General features: G+C 39.7%; 3 protein-coding genes and 1 pseudogene across 7 annotated transcripts; 2 read left to right on the plus strand and 2 right to left on the minus strand.

Moving 5' to 3' along the window:
• Positions 1–12: 12 nt before the first annotated feature.
• On the minus strand, positions 13–3847 carry LOC103452314 (cell division control protein 48 homolog B-like; annotated as a pseudogene).
• A 336-nt stretch (positions 3848–4183) lies between these two features.
• On the minus strand, positions 4184–8172 carry LOC103451761 (uncharacterized). Of its 5 annotated transcripts, none has more exons than XM_070810767.1 (14): positions 8023–8172; positions 7584–7932; positions 7322–7443; positions 7085–7220; positions 6694–6972; positions 6472–6569; positions 6250–6361; positions 5996–6101; positions 5661–5754; positions 5298–5494; positions 5122–5221; positions 4922–5038; positions 4714–4770; positions 4184–4594 (listed from the first exon to the last, which is right to left on the minus strand). In XM_070810767.1, the coding sequence occupies exons 1-14, from the start codon at positions 8113–8115 to the stop codon at positions 4487–4489; spliced, it is 1968 nt and encodes a 655-aa protein (XP_070666868.1). In that variant the 5' UTR covers positions 8116–8172; the 3' UTR covers positions 4184–4486. The 5 variants fall into 5 exon arrangements, with proteins under 5 accessions (XP_070666868.1, XP_070666867.1, XP_070666866.1 ...); XM_070810766.1 differs by having other exon boundaries at positions 6694–6975; XM_070810765.1 differs by having other exon boundaries at positions 7322–7464.
• A 345-nt stretch (positions 8173–8517) lies between these two features.
• LOC103451759 (nuclear transport factor 2) lies at positions 8518–11695 on the plus strand. The gene is made up of 8 exons (XM_070811122.1): positions 8518–8761; positions 9067–9251; positions 9617–9896; positions 9986–10230; positions 10315–10471; positions 10604–10725; positions 10803–10920; positions 11013–11695. The coding sequence occupies exons 2-8, from the start codon at positions 9075–9077 to the stop codon at positions 11360–11362; spliced, it is 1449 nt and encodes a 482-aa protein (XP_070667223.1). The 5' UTR covers positions 8518–8761; positions 9067–9074; the 3' UTR covers positions 11363–11695.
• Positions 11696–14655: 2960 nt separating this feature from the next.
• LOC103414273 (ninja-family protein AFP3) lies at positions 14656–17978 on the plus strand. Its single transcript, XM_029091342.2, has 2 exons — positions 14656–15933; positions 17502–17978. Exons 1-2 carry the CDS (start codon positions 15165–15167, stop codon positions 17924–17926), a joined length of 1194 nt encoding a protein of 397 aa, XP_028947175.1. The 5' UTR covers positions 14656–15164; the 3' UTR covers positions 17927–17978.
• Positions 17979–20973: the final 2995 nt, after the last annotated feature.

Consider the following 20973-nt stretch of genomic DNA (forward strand, 5'->3'; position numbering starts at 1 on the left):
CGGCCTAACTCCTTTTGCAAGTCAAACTTTCACATTGGATACTCAAAAGTTAAAACTAAAGTCACGCGATTGACTCATTGTTGAGAGCAAGAATCTCACATCGAAAAAATTCTCGAAATCATTGACCTATTGTTGCATTGTAACTGCAACACAAGAAAGTAAAGGGGATCCGACGCGGATTTAGTTCAGCTTTGGATGCTTAGCATCGACAGCATGTTCTCCGAACGCTACGACAGCAATTATCGTCATTTTCGCAATTGCAAAGCCGTTGCAGGGGGCTGCTTGGCTGGACAGGATTAAGCTCTACAAGAAGGCTCTAGTTCATAAGTAGGCCGGTCAGCATCAGACGTCCAAGCCACCGATTCTGCAATCGCTCCTTACTCTGTTGCACGTCAGGATCAGGCATGAAGAAAAGCGAATGGCGATAGAGCTTTCAAACAAATCATCTGAGATTCTGAGCCATGCCTGCATGTAATATTGTACTAAGTAAGAACTTCATAAAAACAAAGAAAAAATTTGCTGCAGATTGTGCAGCCAAAAATGGGATCTCCGAATAATCCAATAAGCATACCTCTTCGCGCTACATTCAGTTCTGCATGGCATAGAATTGAGGAGCAAGCTCGGTTAACCACAAAAAGTCGATTCTAGTTGTGTTGCGGATGAATTTTCTACTAGTTTCGACCAGTTCATTGTAAATTAGGCACTCTGGTCTATTCCTTATTATAGAAGACGGGTGGATAGAAACCACCTCACCATTTGCTAAAGCCCTGTCATTTGATTAATCAACTATGAGAGGTCGTACATGAATCCAAGAGAGAATTAAAAATACACGTATAAGGGTACAAGCTTTGGAGCGTAAAAGAAACCAGCCAAAAGAATTTCAAAACATGTCAAGGTAAGTTCAAGACCTGTATGTTCCATCAGGCTGCTTTAAAGCTGCATTGAGGAAGAAAGAAGCGGCAAGACATCTGCAAAACTGAAGCACATCATCCCCACAAGAGGTGATACGAAGACCCATTTGTTCAACATGTCCTTGAATTTGTCTGCAAACAAACATCTATTAAATTTAAAGAAGCTAATTACTTCAATCTACACCGTAATAGACACACCGAACTTCCAAAACAGGGGCACAAAATCCAGTCTGATAGTGTGAGACCAGCAGAAAAGTGTCTATAGCTTAAGAGGTGATACGAAGACCCATTTGTTCAACAATACTGCTGTTGCTTGAACTCCCACCTCTGCCCATTCAAGGAAAACGAATAAAAATATTAAACTTGTATGCACAGCGTGGAAGTTCTTCGTTAGATCATTAAGCAAATTGTTCCGGTTGACACAAAATAACAAATCATCGTGTTAATAGTTAATCCCACAAAGAAAGCTATCGGACAATTGCAACATACTAAGTTACTAACCTTTTGGCAGCAACAACATCCGCCTCATCAAAGAGTATTAAGCTGGGTGCAGCAAGGTGAGCTCTCCAAAAGGTATTGCACAGCAAAGCTTCACCCTCTCCAACGTACATTGAAAACAATTCTGCACCACTGATTCAAACTTTATGAATTTCAGGCATGCAACTCTTCTAGTTTCTCAAATAAACAAATTATAATTGTAAAAACTTCAATTGACTTCCAGGTGAGAGCAGCTTCTTGCTAAATAAGTAGCACGAATATGTCAAACTATGGAATAAGTTCAAACCTCAAAGAAAAAAATGAAGCTTGGGCAGCATGTCCAGCGGCTTTAGCAAGTGTGGTTTTCGAGCATCCCGGAGGACCATAAAGAAGAATTCCATACATGGGTGAGATTCCCAGCCTTGAAAACACAGAAGAATATTTAATGACACAGAAGAATATTTAATGGGCCACTCAACAGCTTGCTGGAGCTTTTTCTGTCAACAAGAAAGGTGAAGTATAATTAGTACCATGAGACTTCAGCCTGAGATGAAAATAAACAAAGCAAAAACTTACCTTTAAATCGTTCAACCCTCCCTTATCTTCCCAAGTCACCTTGGGAATTTCCACTGCGACACCTCTTGTTATACTTGGACCAACCACAGTCCTTGCATGCTTCCAGTCTTCTATTGTTAAGCTAAACAAACCAGCATCTTTATTTGCATCTGGATGTCTTTTAATTGCAGACATAGCAGCCTCACGACATAATGCTTCCAGGTCCGCCCCAACAAATCCATTGCAAGATGCAGCTATGCCATGTAGATCAACGTTGGTATCCAATGGAACTTTTCTTGTGTAGAGCTGAACATTCATTAACACTGTTATACTTGGAATTTAGTGAACACTAGGTGGTAATTTGATTAGGTGATTGACATTACTGAAAAAGTAAGCCCATAATATCGCTTGCAAAATTTTGAAAGCATCGCTCTAACCTTGAGAATTTGAAAGCGTTCTTCTTCAGCAGGCGTAGTAACTTCAATTTCAACATCAAAACGCCCAGACCTTCTGAGTGCTGGATCAATTGCTTCAGCTCTTTGTATGTAGAAATGAGATATTAATACATTTTGAAAATAAAAAGAAATAATATACAAGAAACCTACATCTGTGCAAATAGAACATTAATCACAATGCAACAATTGGCTTACTGGCAACGCGATAAACATAATGCATAGAAAATTTACAATGACAGAGCACAGTTTAAAACCATGGTCAAATAACAGATCATAGACCTTATGAAAGCATCAGATTGCGTAGAAATACTACTACATTACCAACTATTCAACTGGTTATTAGCCAGGTATAATCACATCATACATTCTAGAACAGAAACAATACCTGTTAGTGGATGCAACAACCACAACCTGTGGTACGGATGCTGAGGACATCTTGGCGGAGTCCAGCAGCGTAAAGAGTTGAGATACGAACATCTTGCTCTCTTCTGCAATTCCAACATAACTTAACCATGTCAACCGAGGCATGCCCAAATATTCCTAAGAGCTCACTCTAGCATCATTTGGCTGTTACCTAGAATCACGGCGAGGACAGAGTGCATCTATTTCATCTATAAAGATAACAGATGGCTTGCTTGACAATGCAAGCGATGAAGCCTCTGCAAAAGCCTCCCGTAAAAATTTCTCACCTTCTCTGGCATGTGCTTTGTGTACAGAATGTGGACTATAGATAAATAAATGAAATTAAAACCATGACAACATAATATCATAATCATAAACTATCACGAGTCAAGAGCAACATTGCAACTGACATCATTTCATTTGTACCAAAAGATTGATTAATGCAAAGATTACGGAATAATAGGGTACCTAATGACAATCAAATGCGCACCACATTCCCTGACCACTGCTCTTACCAAGCTTGTCTAGAAAGAAGAAAAATAAGAACACCATTTCATAAAAACCCAATAAGCAAACAAGTTTAAGAAAAAGACCCAATTAGCAACGAATGTTAATTACAACTTAAACACTACAATCAAGCAAATTAACAAGTAAAAACCTTGGAAAATTGATGATTTAATCAATATTTGTTATTGGGTAACCCTTAGTTATTTACCTTTCCGGTGCTGGGAGGGCCGTAGAGAAGCAAACCCCGAGTCCACTGAAGAAAAACCCAGAAACCGAAAATTAATTAGCATAAGAGAAATGGAAGCGTAAGAGATATGGAGTGTGTATGTGGGTTTTGAGGGGTTTACTTTGAGACCGAGCTTTTGGGCTTGACGAGAGTAGAGGAGAGGGTAGACGATGAGTTCTCTGAGAGCTCATGAGATCTTCGGCGTTTCCGGCTATGGCGTCTTCGGCTCTCCATTGCTCCTTGTTGATGTTGCCGTTGATCATGCTGCTGCTAAGCGAGCTGCTTCTATGGCTTTCCATCTCTACGCAAAGAGTAGAGAGAACTTCTGTCACTGACTTTATTTTGGGCACGGGCCGGGCCCAAATTGGATGGACCGGACCGAATCCGTTTGAAATACAATTGGACCGGGGCATGACGGGACGGGTCATACAAAATTGAAATAAAACCTGACCTAATCCGGCCCGTTTGAGGTTCCTACGGGCCCACGGTTCCATTTCTTATTCCTCCCCTATCAAATTACTCAGGACACCCAATTCACCGAAATCTCAAAAATCAATCATAATTTCAACATACCCGGTCGGATTTCCTCGGGAAAAACCTTTCAAAGCAACAAACTTTAATCCAGAAATTGAATTTTGAGACAACCCAGATGACCAATTTACCAAGATTGCATAACGATATATAAGGAAACACCAGATCAATTACAGAAGGTCAAATTATTCTCAAGGCTAAGTTAATACAAATTAATCAGCGATTAGGCGCCAAAGAAACAACGTTGTTTCCAAGTCTTCCAAGATCTTCCATTTCCAATTCAATCACCTGTTACAGCCATTAAGAATTGAGCACGCCGAAACCTACAAACTGATGGAGTGGAGGATTAAACATGTATGCATCTACGCTGCATCAAAGAATCCCACTAAGCCATGTCCAACCGTTTGTGAATCACTGCACGGTTACTTCCATAATTCAATCACCTGTACTGATCCTGCAGATGCTTGATTTGCTGCACGGTTACTTCCATAATTCTTTCGGTTTGATTCCCTTGCAATTCTTGAACCAAACTAAAACAGAAACACAGAAAAACCCATGATTAATTCACCTACACCATCAAAGTTCTACGCATGCTAAGCCCCGAAAAAAAATAGGGAGAAACAGGAAAGAGGGAAAGAGAAAAGAACACCTGTATAGCTCTTTTAGGCAGAGAAGCAGCTTCATGCAAACCAAGCAATTCTGCAACCTGCATAGCCACCATAGAATAGGAAAACAATTTAGCGCTTGGTCGAGATTCACAAAGTGAGAGAACATTGTATTCAGTAGAATCAGTACACATCAAGTGCAAAAGTAGATCAGACATTACTCAAACACTGAGCAAAGGAATTAGCACTGACCTCTCTCAGAATCTTCTTATCCCCTATCCCACTCGGCTGATCAAGGTTGGTAACCTCCCAGAGAGGAAACCCAAGCAAAATTCTTATAACATCTTCATCCAGGAACGGAAATCTTGCCTAGCACAAATTAAGACCAAAATCAACACGTAACACAAGTCAAGGAGAAAACGAAAGATATGTATCCAAATTGTTAGCAGTACCTCCTTGCCATGGTCAGCAATGCACCTATCATCTCTCCCAAGGTTTCTTTTCCAAATTCTCTGCATGTCCAATTTCATTTCCTCGTTCAGTGCAAGCCAGCTGAAATACAGTAGACTAACAGAATGAGTACCCGAAAACATTTAATACTCTACACCACTGTAATCTAATTACATACCTGCCATTTCTATATTTCGTTCTGTGCCTACCATAGCCAGCGCATTGCTCATCTGCACCCGAACCAACAAGAAGAATCCTAGCCTTGGACTTGTACTTAATGCATCGACAATCCTCATCATTATAATTGGTATTTTCCTCATATACCCATCCATCGCCACCAGCAGCAAGCCACAAAGCTATTCCTATATTCAGGTCCTGCAACACTAAATAACATAAAACACCTATCTGGAAACCTTAGCATACTTGTGATATTAATTCAGTCAAACAGAAGAAAAAAAACAAACAAACAATTATAAAATATCAGCAGGAACATGTCCTGGACAAATGTAACGTACACTAGCCATAGAATGAAATTGAGTACCATGTAGGTGTTGGCAGGATTTATAAGCGACATGACATGCTTTGTTTCAAAGATCAATGTTGACAATTCAGCATTGATCTCCACAAGCTTCCACCTGCATTTCCAATTGCATATTGTAAGGAACACCATAAGCTTTAAGAATGGAGTCAAACCAACAAGGTCTTTAATCCAAAGCTAAGTGATTTTGAGTATGCGGACCATAAACACTTCTCTGAAAAGCACATTATAATGTATCTTTGCATTAAACAAATAATCCACAAGTATGCTATGTTATGCATGTGTTGAGCCAATAACATTAAACTGATATAGATTCGTGAGAAAAGTTTAGTAAGTACTTTCTTGAAGGTGCAATTCTTCTCAGTTCGTTTACTCCTGCCCTGGCAGAGATTCTGTCAGGAGCAGACCGACCATCAAAGCTCACATTAAGTAGATCAATATCATCTGGCAGCAGAAGTTTAAATAAAAAATCAACTCAGCTAAAGATATTACACAATTATTCCACAATGCGATAGGCAAACTCAATTTCTTCAGGCAAAAATTGAACTAAGGCAAAAGAAACTGCTAACCTAGCTTATCCAGCTACACTTACAGCTTGGATCAAGGCACTGATGCAATAATGCTGCAATTATCATAGAATCCAATCCACCGGAAAAAAGAACTGCCACCGGTACAATTTCCTTCCTCATATCAAGCCTACCTGCCTAATAAACATTAAGAAGTTAAAACTTAAAAATACATCATTGAGTATTTAATAGTACCCTAGCACATAGAACCAGAAAGATGACAATTCAATAGAATAAGATTTCTGAACCTGAAAAACTGTGTGCAGTGAAGAGCGACGCATAACAGATTCCCTTAAAGCAATCAGCACCGCCTGTGCTGGCACTGAAATTGAAACTTGTATAGACCCTACTCAGTCAAAACAAAAGGCACAATGACAACCTCAGACAACAAAACCCATAATAAAAGTCATACTGAAAGTTCAGATTTTTCTGACTAACGATTAGATTCCTGCACCAAAGATGATATTAACCTGATTTAATTGGTACTATATCTGAGTTAACCAAGCGCGTATCATGTTTCCCTGTAAGACTCTTCGAATGGGAAATATGTAAATCTTCAGGTTTAGGTTCAACATAAGTTCTCTCCCATTTAATCAGTTCTTCTAGCACAGGATTAGTCCAATCATGCTTTTTCACTTCACCAACCAAAACCCCATCAACATCTGGAGCATCCATAGATATACTGTATATTCCACAACGGAGCTCTTCCCAAAAATTCAGCTTCGTAGTTCCATTTTCAGCTTCAATATCTACTACAGTCCATTGACGTTATTTATTAATACATACGGTTCCATACTACACAGTCCAAGATTAAGAAACAAGATTGGCAAGAAAAATAAAGCTCTACCGAGCGATATATACCAGAAGAATGTTCATTTGAAGAAACAGGTGAAACAGATGATAGCAGAAGCCGAGAGTCCTCCTCCGTTGGCCAGTGAACAAGAAGACTCCGCCTACCAAACGCATCTCGAGCAAACCACAGAGTTTTTGCACTTTCCTATTGTGGAAAAAGATAAACAACTCAGAAACATATCCAAATTAAGAAAGCTGCTGCAGCAAATGCTGTAAACTAAAACCAAACTTACCACTCGACGTTACCTGCCAATAGATGATAGCCCAAGGCCCTTTGATCCTAGAAAGAACACCTGGAATCGAACCCGAACAGCACTCTCCCAGCAACTGCAGAAGGACTTCGCCATCGTTCTCATCACTACCAATATCTATTCCACCAAAGATTTCACCTTTCAAAAACAACTTTACAGCAGAATCAAAATTCAATATCCAACAGCAAGAAAACTTAAACAAAATGCAATGCTACAACAAAAAAAAAAGAAGGAGAAACTCAAAAACAAATGCATACCATTATAAACAAGGATATTCTTGGCCGAATCTATCAATGGCTGAACTACAGGGCTTACTCCCCTGAGCTGCAAAGTGGCACCCAGGAAGTGCAACTCAGCAGACGAACAGGGAACGGTTCTGAAATGGGTAAGCAAATGAGGTGTTCGACCATTTTCCAAAGAGAAACAATTGCCTTCATCGCCTTCGCAACTAGACTCCTCCTTTACTTCCCCCTCGATGGAAGACACAATTTCTTTCACCGGGAGACGATTCAAAATGGGTGAATGGAGAAGAAGCTTCGTGCTGCCTAAGCTATCGGGGCCCCTCCTCCGTAAAGCTTCTCTGAGGTCGTCAATGTCGAATGCAAGCTGCTCAGTACCAACAAAGTCGGTTAGCTAAATTGTGAAGCCAAAAAGCTTCGATTTTTCATGGAAAAACAGAAGAAGAAGGAGACTGACTTGGTCGGAGTTGAGGACAGGAAGTGTGGAATTGAGAAATAGGGACGATAGATGAAAACGAATGCCGCAAATGATCAAAGCGATTCCGCACATTTCTGTTGGTGTATGATTGCCACCCACCCTAAACCCTAATTTTTTAAATTTTGGGGGTTTTACTGTTTGCTATTATACATCTCCTCCCAGCAACATGGCATAAAGCACCAATCATAGCCGTTAGATCATAAACTTTTCCATTATCTTAAACAAATCAAGGCCGTCAAGTTTAAATATTTGTACAATATTAATTTATTGGAAAAATTGATGAAAATGATTCGAAAACTTTAAGTTTTAACGATAAAGGTAAAATAAAAAATAAAGTGAATAGTACAAGAATTTTAGTGTAAAAATGTAATTTTTTGTTAAAATAAACGGTACATAAAGCTTTTCATTAAAATTGGCTAATTTATATTGGTGCTTGCATAAAAGCGTGAATCCGACCAAAAAAAAACTCTCCCGAACTGTAAAAATACGAAAAATTCCCTCCAACTCCAGGTAAAGGCAGTTGGCGAGAGAGGAGAACGAATCGTAGGAAAACCCAAACAAATCGCCTACAATAAATCTCAACCTTCGCATCTCCAGATTCTCCCCACCAATTACTACTCTCTATCTCTCTATCCCTCTAATTTTCTCTCTCCTCTCTGGAGTTGGAGCCCCGCAGCGCTTCTTTGGCCCGCACACTCCGACCTGCTGCCGTCATCTGGTGCATTTCGATTCCTCTCTTCTGGGTCGTTGAGTTTTTTTATTGATTGCATTGTATTGTGAACGGACGGTTGTGATTGTTTGAATCCGATTCTGCTGCGTCTTGCTGTTCATAGTTTTCGGATCCGACTTTTGTTTTATTTGCTATTTGATTTAAATACTCGTTTGTTTTTGTAAGGGTTTCTGATTCGTGACATAAAGTCTGTAGATTTCGGTCCAGAAACAAAACAAAAAGAAAAAGATTGTAAATTTGGATCATATCATTTTTATTTAATTCCGTTATAAAATTTAACAATAACTTTGTAGTTGCAGAAATGGCAAATCAATCAGAAAACCGACCTACAGCAACGGACGTGGGCAATATTTTCATAAACCAATATTATGATTTCTTTCAAAACGATCCTCAGGTGCTCCATAAATTTTACCAGGACTCAAGTGTGCTATCTCGTCCTGGACCAGATGGTTCGACGACGACAGTGACAACTATGGAAGTATGTCTTGTAAAAAGTTTAGTAGTTTCTTTACAGATTCTCATTACCTTGTGATTTTAAGATAACCGGTATGACATGAAACGACATGAACACGACAAACTCGACCCGTTTGCCAGCCCTAATGGGAATTGGTTGGGGGATTGGATTGTTAATATGGTGGCCTTTAGCTGTTCTTTCTTGCTTCTTTTGCCTGCATTGGTCTTTGGCGGCTTTAGTTGTTAAAAAATTTCATGTTGGCATTCATTCCGGTTTTCCGCTTTCCCTTGTTTCTCTATTGGCACAAATTTTAGGGGTGTTTAAGCAGCGTGTTTGTGTTGACCAGAGTTCGTATTCTGATGATTTAATCGGTCTTTGTTTTGAAATAGGGCATTGAGAGCATGCTACTGTCCTTGGGCTACCATAATTATGGTGATTTAGAGATATCGACTACTGATTCTCAGTTTTCATTCAATGGTGGAGTGATTGTTTTAGTGACTGGGTATTTAACTGGGGATGACAACGTGCGAAGAAATTTTTCTCAAACTTTCTTTCTTGCCCCGCAACACAACGGATACTTTGTCTTGAACGATATCTTTAAATATGTGGATGTTGTGCCAAGTAATGTCGATGAAAATACACCAGAAGCTCCAGTGCCCTCGAACCATGGTATGTTATATGGTGTAGGTGCTGGTTTGCTGGTTGGTTGTTGCTTCACTTTTTGGAAAACAAATTATTTATGGATATTATGTTATCAGTTGTTACAGAGCCCGCTGCCGTTGCTGATCAGCCCGTGGTCAGTCAAACTACATCTGTGGAGGTTAAAAATACTAATGGAATGAGAGGGAATGATGTGATGGAAATTATTCCGGAACCTGTTACTAAATATAGTGTTAGTGCTGATGATCCCATTGAATCAAGACGGAGTGTTGCCCTGAAAGAAACGGAAGCCACAGCTTCTAACACCCAGAATGATGCTCCGAAGAAGTCTTTTGCAGCGGTGGTGAGTTATTGTTTGGGGTATCTTGTAGTTGGTACTTGGCATCACTCGACTTGTACTTATTATCTGATTGTTTGTTTGGTTCAGGTGACTGCTTTGAGTGAGAATAAAGCTCCATTTGTTGTGAGGACACCTGCACGAAAACCTGCACCCAAACCTGTTGAGCAACCGCGTGCACCTGTAACGCCTGAAGCTTTAACTCCCCGAAACAACACTGCTATGGAAAAGAATAATGTCCCTGCAGGTTGATATTCCTTTTACGGTGTAGTATTAACATTCACCTGTTTTGTCTCTGCCAATTTACGAGGTGATAATAACTTTGTCGCTGTTGGGGAAAAGTATTCATACATTGTACCCTTCTTATTTACTGTTGCAGTTAAGTCTCATGCCATTTTCGTCGCCAAGTTGCCCATGGATGCGACTCGTGAAGAACTGGAGAAGGTATTCAAGCCTTACGGACCCATCAAGCGCAACGGGATTCAAGTTAGAAGCAACTGGGTATGCTCTACGTTTTGTGTGTATTCTTCTTGAATTAACCCTTTTGGTTTATTGCTACTTACTCCTCGTGCATCCAGAATCAGGGAAACTGTTTCGGGTTTGTGGAATTTGAATCTGCTGACTCCATGCAACGTGCGCTTAAGGCATCCCCGATCAAATGCGGCGAATATGAGCTACACGTTGAAGAAAGACGAGGCAAGTTGAAACGTTATTCATTGCTTCCTCAATTATGCGCATTTCTCTTGTACAAAATTCAAATATTCTCACGATCTCTTTTATTCATACAGCCGGCGACAAAGGAAGGTTCTCATCAGGAAGGGGTGGCTACCGAAATGACAACTTTAGGGGCCGCGAGAACTATGGGCGTGATAATTACACCGAAGGCCGCGGGAACCACAATGAAGGCCGCGGGAACTACAATGAAGGCCGCGGGAACTACAATGTAGGCCGCGGGAACTACAGTGGAGGCCGTGGTTATGGAAGAGACGATCAGGAGAAGAGGGGCGAATACCGTGAAATATCTGGTTCAGCAGCGAGGGGGAATGCCGGGCGCAATGCAGAAGATTATCAGAACCACAAGTCTTACCAGAATGGAGGAAACGCTCCTCGTCAAACTGCGAAATCCGCTGCTGCTTAAATTAGACTAAGGAACTTAAAACATAAGAAGCTTATTTACTTGGAGAGATTTCATACAAAAGGCATTAATTTTTGGTAGGCACAAGTTAGAGAGCGGCCATGTTACTTAGTAGGTCTTTGACCTTTCTGAGTTTTCCCCAGTTTTTTTATTATTCTCTTATCTCTTTTTTTTTGGGTCTAAAAAAATGTTTGAACAAGCAATAGTCCCGAAAGGATCGCTAATGAAATACCGCATTTAGAAGCTCATTTACACCGCAATGTAGACAAAAATGGAATTGTGAGGATGGGAGAAACTATATTTTGGTGGAATAATTATTGTTGGAAGTTTCATATTTATGCTGCTGATTTTCCATCATATGTTTTTTGGTCTAAAAATGTACGTCGAGCAGATTTATGTGTAGTTAATCAAGTTATCTTATACAAAATAATTTTAATTATACTAAATTATCGCTTGAATAGAGGATTGAGTCATGATATAACGGAAAATATTACTTTTTCGGTGCTAAAAGATCACGAATTCAAATGATGTGAAAAGCGATTGATGATTTTTCCGACACGAGTCTTTTTAGCCCAAGATCGCCCTTCTTTTTGTCGCTCGAATAAAAGATGCAAGCGCTTGTGGCGTTTGTTGGTGCCACGCTTTCCTTCAACTTGTGGGGATAGATCCAAGTTACAACGCCTTTCCAGACGGTGCACGTAGCAGCGGGGGTATTTTAGTCCTTTAGGACATGGTGCAAGACACACCTGTATGTTATTGTGGATTGCGAACACGTGGCGACCAGAAGTGTCGGAGAATCTTTCGTCACTCCACTTCAACATCAAGTACGTGTCGTATCAGATCATCATCTCCACAAGATCCCCTTCTTTATTCCCTTTTTTCTCTCTTTCTTGACCATTTTTCTCTCTTTTCTCTTTTCTTTTTCGCTTACTATTATCTGTTTCATGGCATTTCTTTTGGCTTTTTGAATTTTTATTTTTAATCAATATTTAATAATTGAAAAAACATCAATTTTCTTATCTTTATTAATTAATGAAATCTTGTTTATCGATCAAAAGATGATGAAAAGATAACTTAATATTCTATCACATAAAAAAATGATGGGCAATAATGTAATTTCATATGTCTAAATTTTACTATTTTTTATTAAAGCTCACCTACATGTGATGTTAAAATACATTTAATATTAAAATAAAAAATCCAAAAACAAAAATTTCCCACTTCTCTTACGTTATCTCTCTCTCCCTCTCTCCTCATATTCTAAAAAAAAAATGTGTTTATACACACAAAATGTGTAAGCAAATTATAGTAATTAATTCAAGAAACTGATTATTAGCAGAAAATTAGAATTATCATTTCAAAAATCTTATTTTTACTTCAAATTTTTTATAATTAAAAAAAATATTCATGAAGAGTGCAAAATAATTCTTAAAGTGCTAATAAAGTTATCTTATTTCACACTATTTCGTTTATTCTATTTATTAAAAAATGAATAAATTGACACTTTAAAATTTTTATTGTACACCTTTGATAAATGTATTTTTTTTAATGAACAATAATTTATCCACTAAGATGTGAGAAAGTAGGTTAAGTTTCAAAATAAGCTAGCAATAATATGATTCAAATTCGACTTTAGCGAGAATTAAACCTAAGACATTTCATTTACAAGTGAAGAGAAATACCACTATAATATAGTAGTAAGTAACATTTGTATTTTAATTTTTAAATATTAGAAATTTAAAGTCCAAATTTTTGTAAAAGAGAGGGGGGGACCACCCATCCACTTCGACACGTATCCACGTCCGGCCTTAGACGTGGCACCGCCTAGTTCTTTTACTATTTATAAGGTGGGAAACCACAACTTGCCACTGCGGGTCCCGCTTCGTTACTCATGAATAACACGATGACGACATGTTTCTTGTTTGGAAGCACGTGCATCACACTCTACTCGCCCGATCTCTCCTTTCTTCATCGTTGACTTTTTTGGTAACAAATGTTGACTACATCGTCATACTTTTGAAATTGGTAGAAACTTCAAAGTTCGCCCGCCAACTCGCGTGCTATTTCTTTTACTAGAAGATAAAAGTGTGAAGCATACATATATCGTTTTCTAACCCTAGATGAATCCCACACTGTAAATTTAAAAAGTTTGAAAAATATATATACAACAACAGAGAAATTAGAGTGAAATGTAACAAAGAAAAAAAGAGAAAAAAAAAGGACAAAAAATGTGGATTTAAAAAAGAAAATTAGAAATGATATGGTGACATGTAACTCACGATTTTTTATATGATTGCTCAAGATTTTAATGCAGAATTTACTCTATTTCAAATCTATATGTATTAGTAGACATGAAAAGTAGGAATCTGATGCCTCTATTCGTTTATAAATTGTATTTTTATTTTTTGTATCTACATAATTTATAATGAGATTTTAACATTCTAGAACGCCAATAGCCCATATGTTAACAACCATGCGTGTTTTCTTGTTATTTAATAGTCTACTTGGCAGACTCAGGAAAAGACACTAGTGAAACGATGGATTTAAAAAACAGCATGATTTATTATTTCGTCGTATCTTGGTAGGAGTTGTAAGATAATCTACCTATAAAGCACGACTATAGTAACTTAACCTAAAAAGCTATAATAAAAAATGGTTCCATGTTATACAGGTTTGGATATTGAAAAATAATATCGTACAAGTTATAACCTTAATTAATAATATAAAAACTCACAACAAATTAAATTATCCGATTTAAATCTGTTTAGCTAAGAAGATGATAGAGAGAAGAGTAATATCATGCTGTTAGTCAAATAATCGAAACGACAGCTATGGCCTAAGCACGACTAAGAATAAACAAACACAAGTGGACAAGTAGCTGAAGAGATATGTTCGATTCTATAATTTTATGACATGCTCAGATCATTGCCGTAAAACGTTATTATTTTACTCAAATTATATCATATTTTCACGAACATTAACTATAAACTGTTTCTAAATAATAACGCGTAAAATATAACAACACATGACGGTGTTGTTCTGTTCATCCTGAAAATATTATAAGCACCGGCAGCAGCAGCAGAGTTTAACTAGACCCAAAACCTACGCCGAGGAACTTTACGAGGCCAAACCAGTCCCGCCCACGTGTCTCGTAAGCGCTGTCCATGTTAGACCGACACGTGGTTCTATCCCCCTCATTCAGTCTCCTCCCGAAACGTGTCTCTGGAAGGACAGGTTACTGTTACTGTGGAGACGACAAAAAGAGAATGCCGGTCAGGCTACGTGTCGCCACGCTATTCCTCAAAGCAGCCACTTGGCTCCGCCCAAGTAGTTCTTGCTTGTCAAAACGCCAAGGGCATTTTCGGAAATCCAACAGAAAATCGCCCCACAATCTCCCTCTCCGGTCTCTGCTTTTCTTTCTTTCCCCTTTCGTCCTCACTCTTTTGTTTTTCTCTCGATCTTCATTTTTTTTTCTCAGCCAATTTTCTGGGAGTTTACAGTATCCGTAATCTCGGATATCTCTCAACTCGGGAATTAAACTCGGCCGAGTTGAAAACGGACGACTCATAAAGAAGCAGAGAGAGAGAGAAACGGCTTTCTTTGATGGGTCGTTTCTGAATCGGATTTTGAACTGAAAGCTGCGAAGGTTGTCGTTCTGCCATCTTAAACAAGTTTCTGCTGATTCAGATAAAAGCTTCAACCTTTCGAATCTGCAGATACACATATATAGCTTCTGAAGCATATATACGCACTCATATATATATATATATATATATATATATATATATATATATCTGTTTTTTCCATGGGGGAAGCTAATGAAAGGAGAAGGAGAGCAATGGAAAATCTCTCTCTGCAAATGGATAAGTACCCGAGAGATTTGCTGCAGAGATTAATGTGCAGAAGCAACGACGCAACGACGCAGTTGCAATATGCAGAGGCTAACGAAGAAGAAGAGTCGGATGAGCTGGAGTTGAATCTCGGGCTTTCGTTGGGCGGCCGATTCGGGGTCGACAAGAGTGCCAAAAACAAACTAATCCGATCTTCGTCGATTGCCGGGACGATGCCGTTTGTGAGGGACGACAACGAAGCGACTGCGCCGTCGTACACGGCGGGGCTGATGAGGACGTCTTCGCTTCCGGCGGAGGCGGAGGAGGAGTGGAGGAAGAGGAAGGAGTTGCAGACGCTGAGGCGGTTGGAGGCGAAAAGGAGGAGGTCGGAGAAGCAGAGGAACTCAAAGGCCGAGAAAGAAGGGGGTTCTGTGGAGGAGGAAAAGCGCGAACTTGAGGGCTCAGTTGGGCCCAATTCGGCGGGTGGTAGGGGTAATCGGACGGCAGGGCCGCCTTTCGGGTTGCCTAGTTGGGTTGCGGCAGCAGTTGCTAGGCAAGCTGCTAGTGGCAGTGGCAGTGGCAGTGGCGGTGGCGGAGTGGAAAAAAATGCATTCACGAAATTCAATGGTGAGATTTTGAGTGGGTTGCAAGGATTTGGAGGACAACCCATTTTGCAGGCCTCGGCGGAGTCGCAAGGCGGAAGCTCATCGGGGATGTCGGAATTGGAGAGTAAACCTCTTCAAGGTATTTCAATTTTTCTTAATTCGGTTTCTTAATCTGAATTTTGATGAATTTTTTTCGATTGAAATTCAGTTGTTAAGTGATTGGTTTTACTATACTATGGTCTGAAGTATTCCTCTTCGCTTAAAAGGAGAGGTCTTATGTTCGAATTTATTGGATGGCAAATTGAAAACCAAATTAGGCTGTTTATTGTATGACTTAGCGCCTGTATAAAAGTATCGATGGATTCAAAATATAAAAAATAAAAAAAAGTGATTGGTTTTACTTTGATTAGGTGGGTTCTTTTGTTTTGTTTTGGACTAGGATTATAGGAGTGTCGGACAAGTCTGCTACTTTAGAAGATGGCGTCTTGAGTTGTTTTCCCATGTAGCCTTTCTCTTTTGTTCATTGTTGTAGATTGGTGTGTTTTAATCACGTGTGTGCTCGCTCTTTTTAGTTAATGGAGTGCGATGCAAAGTTGGGTTGCTTTTAAAATTTGGGGACATGAGTTTCTCAGCTTAACTCACCTAAACGGTTGTTTTCTGTTCGTTACGGTTTAGTTTCCAGAAAGTGATTGATCACACAGACTCAATTCGATATGAAACACAGAAAGAACTTTTGGCGGAAGCTCCTTTTGGAAGGGATGTGTCACCAACGTCAAGTTGATCGGGAAATTTAGGTTTAGCTCAAAACTACAAACACTAAATGGAGGACATGGGGTAGTATGGTACCCGAAAGTTCACTTTATAACATCTAAAGGTTGCTAGTTGTTAGCGAATAGGCCGACAATGCATATCAAGCTAAACTTTCTTAGAGCGAAACTCTTGTTAGAGCTAAAGTCTCTCCTTAGCATTGTTTTTGAATTTGAAAAGGATGTGTCTTGTGGCTGCATTTTTGTAAGATGCAGGTAGGGATTGCTTTCGTTTCCAAGTGAGATTCACGATGTAGCTGATCGGAGTTCACCTTCCACCCTCATGCATGATAGATTTTATCTGAGAATTTCCCAAGGGGAGCGGAAAATGATGTTGTAGTTATACAAGAATGTCGTTGCAGCACATGCTGCAGCAGCTGCACTGATCTCTAACCTGTTCATTGCTGCCGGATACGTAACTGAGGCAGTACAGGGTGCAATTACCACCAGTGATTCGTTCACCTGGATTGTGGACAAACTGAGATGCGGTATGAGCAATCTAGAGAAGTAAATATCAAAGCTTCTAGTGCTCAGTGGAAGTTGTTTTCCATTTGATATTGCAGCCTAAACCGAGATGCATAGCATTCTGACCAAAATGAAATATTGATTAGCTTATCCTAGGAACTGTACTCTTATGATGTAGTCAGGTAGTCTATGGAAGTAGCTTTCTTGTCTGAAGCTGGCTTCTTTCTATCCGTCTTCGTCGATGTGAAAACCTTGTTCGTTGGGATGGATTGATATGTAGTTCAAGAGGCTCTTACCTGCAGTGTCTTCAAATTTCGAAATTTGCTAATGTGAATTTGAATGTTGAAATCATAGATTCCACAAACAGGTGAAGGAGAAGAAACAAAAGAGGTAACACTGCTACTTCTAACCTCATAGTTTTCCCTTCACATCACAGGAACCAGCAGCTGCGGTGAAGCAAGAAACCCTACACCCGCTAGCAACCAGTCGCTTCAAGAACGAAGTAAAAACACCGTTGGCTCTTCAGGCACGGGAACAACAGACGACGCATCCAGAACTCCCAAACCCGACATAGAGAACCCGTCTAGGAAGCCAAATACGCAAGAAAACAGCAAAAGGGAAACGAGCAGGAACGGGATGGAGGACATGCCTTGTGTTTTCACGAAAGGGGACGGCCCAAATGGTAGAAAAGTTGAGGGGATTCTGTACCGATATGGGAAGGGAGAGGAAGTGAGAATAATGTGTATATGCCATGGAAGCTTTCTGTCTCCGGCGGAGTTCGTGAAGCATGCAGGAGGGAGCGATGTCACTAACCCACTTAGGCATATTGTTGTAAACCCAGCTGCCACTTCCTTTTTGTAAACAAAAAGGAGAGAAATTTAAATTTGATATATATATATTTTTTGTTTGTTTATTTATTTTTATTTTTGGTAAGAGGTCGCACTTGGTGCGATGGCAAGTGCCTTCGCCCATGAGCGGTAGGTCTCAGGTTCGAGACTTGGGAGCAGCCTCTCCATAAAATGGGGGTAAGGCTAGCCGACATTCACCTCTCCCAGATCCTGCGTAAAGCGGGAGCCTTGTGCACTGGGTACGACCTTTTATTTATTTTTATTTTTGGTGAGTTCTAGGTATTGAATTTAAATAAATTAATATCTATGCACGACAGCAGTGTGTTGCGTGTTCATGGTATCCGCGATTGTCTTCGTCTCTAAAATATAGCTTTCTTTTTTCCTTAAAGCTTTATATATTTCTCTTATAAGTTTAGAAGAGTCGAATATGGTGTCGTCTTTTTCTTACAACGTCTAGTTTCTCTTTACGATCCGAAACACCCCGAATCCATTTCTTTTAATCAAGAATTGTTGGTCATGACGTTTGAACTCAAAATCTCCTCCAGCAAAGTGAAAGATTGAATCGCATTAGACGGAACGATTAAAGGTCGTACCCAGTGCACAAGGCTCCCGCTTTACGCAGGATCTGAGAGAGGTGAATGTCGGCTAGCCTTACCTCCATTTATGGAGAGGCTGCTCTCAAGTCTCGAACCCGAAACTTACCGCTCATGGACGAAGGCACTTGCCATCGCATCAAGTGCGACCCCTAAAATTTATAATTTAGAGCAGTTCCAGCCTTGTAAATAGGCCGGGGGACAGGGGAGAAGAAAAGGTCCGAGGGCCTGTCAAGTTGCTCCAGCCATGAAGAGCCCGAGCTCGTGGAGAAGGCCCGAGCAGGGGGCCTGTCAATTTGTGACAGCCCCGGAGCCCGAGCTCCAAGCCCATTTTTTATTTTTTTCTGTCAAGCGCGTGCACCCCACTCGCGCGTGGGGGCGCGTCGCCCGACAACTTTTCAGAAAAGCATACGACTTTTCAAAATGTCATAGTTACCGTTGGGAAGCCACGTGGCTTCCCACGGTCCGTTCGATCTCAACGGCTCATTCATTTAGACCGTTGGATCTCAACGGTAAAAAAAAAAAAAAAAACATCTTATTTAATATCAACCGTTCAATCTGAGATCAATGGTCGATATTAATATGCTTTATAAATAAAGAAAAAATAGTTTTAAAATTAAGAAAAGTTACCGTTGTGACACGTGGCACAATCTGGAGTGTTGGAATTCAAATTTTTTTAAATCCAACGGCAGAAATTAATTATTTGAAAAAAAATTAAAAAAAAATGGAAAAAATCCGAAAAAAAATTGTAAAAAATCTGAAAAAAAAATTGTAAAAAATTGTTTTTACTTTTCTATAAATACCACTTCTTCTCCATCTACCTTACACCACAATTTCATATTTTCTCAACCACTTTCAATCAAATTCTTATCCTTCTCTCAAAGTTTCAATACAATTTTTTTTCCACAAAATGACTACTGATGCAGGTACGAATTGGTCGCTTCTTGAAGATGTTGCGTTGTGCACTAGCTGGGTTGAAGTTACTCATAATTCCCTTACGAGTAATGAGATGCAGTTGCGAGAAATGTGGATGACTCGACGTTGCCTGCTTCTATCAAGGTTTCTTGAACGGTTGGGCCTGCATATCTGAGCAACAGTCTGGATGACTCGACGGGAATGTGAGGCTCTGGCCATTCTTGTTTCGTCATCTCTCCTTCTACGCTTCTCATCCTCTTCCATCTCATTTTCGGCAATCTGAAGGTTGAACATTCTTTCAGATTGGTTAAACAATTCTTCCTCTTGCTGATCGATTTCCCACATCATCCTTGATGAAGAAGAAGACATTGTAATGATGGATGGATGGTGAAGAAGAAGCATAAACTATGAATAATGAGATAGATATGTTGAGAAAATTGGTGTGAGATTTGTGAGGATGGATGGTGGATTATATGGTCGATTCAGAAAGGATTGGATTGTAGATAAGGCCACGTGGCATGCCGTCATTCGTTAAAAATCTGATCGAAATCTATCCTCAAAGATTCTGAAAAGATAATGACATGTGGCACGATCGTATTGGATAAAAATCTTATCGAAATCGATCTCCAATAATTATCTTTTCGGATAATGACACGTGGCGGAATTTTGAATGAGTTAAAATCTGATCAAAATCTATCGTCAAAGATTCTCAAAAGATAACGACACGTGGCACGATGACATTGGATAAAAATCTTCGCTAAATAATTGTTTTTTTTTATAAAATGACACGTGGCGCAACGAGAACGATTTAAAAAATCTTATCCGAAATTACAAATAATTTTATTTTGTATTATTTAAACAAACAAAAAAAACTAATATTTTATTGCCTATTGCCAGAGGGGAGGGCTCTAAGGGTGAAGATGCAAATGGCAATTACTGTTCATTAATGGCAGTTACTATTCATTAAAGGCAGTTACTGTTCAAAATGATGGATTCAATAGTGGATTGCCAGGGGGAAATGCTCCATGGGTGGAGTTGCTCTTAGCTGTGGGTTTAGGTATCTTCCCTCTAAGAGCAACTCCACCCATGGAGCCTTCCCCCTGGCAATCCACTATTCAATCCACCCTATTGAACAGTAACTGCCTTAAATGAATAGTAACTACCATTAATGAACAGTAATTGCCATTTACATCTCCACCCTTGGAACCCTCCCCCTGGCAATAAGCAATTAAAATAATAATTTTTTTTGTTTATTTAAATAATAAAAAATTGCAAAAGCTCTGTTCCCTCTCTCTCTCTCTCTCTCTCTCTCTCTCTCTCTCTCTCTCTCTCTCTCTGACACAAAAAAAAAAAAAATTGCAAAGCCCTCGGGCCACAGGCCCGTCGACTCCCCACCCCCCCCCTTCGCTCGGGCTCCCACCGTCGCTCGGCCTCCACACGGGTGGACCTCTCTCCACCGGGCCTCCGGCCCCTTCTTCTCCACTGTCCCTCGAGCAACCCACATGGGTGGAGTTGCTCTAATGTTATAAAAAAATAATATAAATAAATAAAT

The sequence above is a fragment of the Malus domestica genome, chromosome 13 (genome assembly GCF_042453785.1).
Source record: "Malus domestica chromosome 13, GDT2T_hap1".
NCBI classification, from domain to species: Eukaryota; Viridiplantae; Streptophyta; class Magnoliopsida; order Rosales; family Rosaceae; genus Malus; species Malus domestica.

Coding starts and splice junctions, on each gene's coding strand:
- LOC103451761 (XM_070810764.1), bottom strand. CDS start 8,115: ATGTGCGGAATCGCTTTGATCATTTGCGGCATTCGTTTTCATCTATCG. Junction 5,495..5,660: donor ATCCTGCCAACACCTACATG/GTACTCAATTTC, acceptor TTAGTGTTGCAG/GACCTGAATATAGGAATAGC. Junction 4,771..4,921: donor ATAAGAAGATTCTGAGAGAG/GTCAGTGCTAAT, acceptor GTGGCTATGCAG/GTTGCAGAATTGCTTGGTTT.
- LOC103451759 (XM_070811122.1), top strand. CDS start 9,075: ATGGCAAATCAATCAGAAAACCGACCTACAGCAACGGACGTGGGCAAT. Junction 9,897..9,985: donor TCCAGTGCCCTCGAACCATG/GTATGTTATATG, acceptor TTATGTTATCAG/TTGTTACAGAGCCCGCTGCC. Junction 10,472..10,603: donor AAAGAATAATGTCCCTGCAG/GTTGATATTCCT, acceptor TTACTGTTGCAG/TTAAGTCTCATGCCATTTTC.
- LOC103414273 (XM_029091342.2), top strand. CDS start 15,165: ATGGGGGAAGCTAATGAAAGGAGAAGGAGAGCAATGGAAAATCTCTCT. Junction 15,934..17,501: donor GGAGAGTAAACCTCTTCAAG/GTATTTCAATTT, acceptor TTCACATCACAG/GAACCAGCAGCTGCGGTGAA.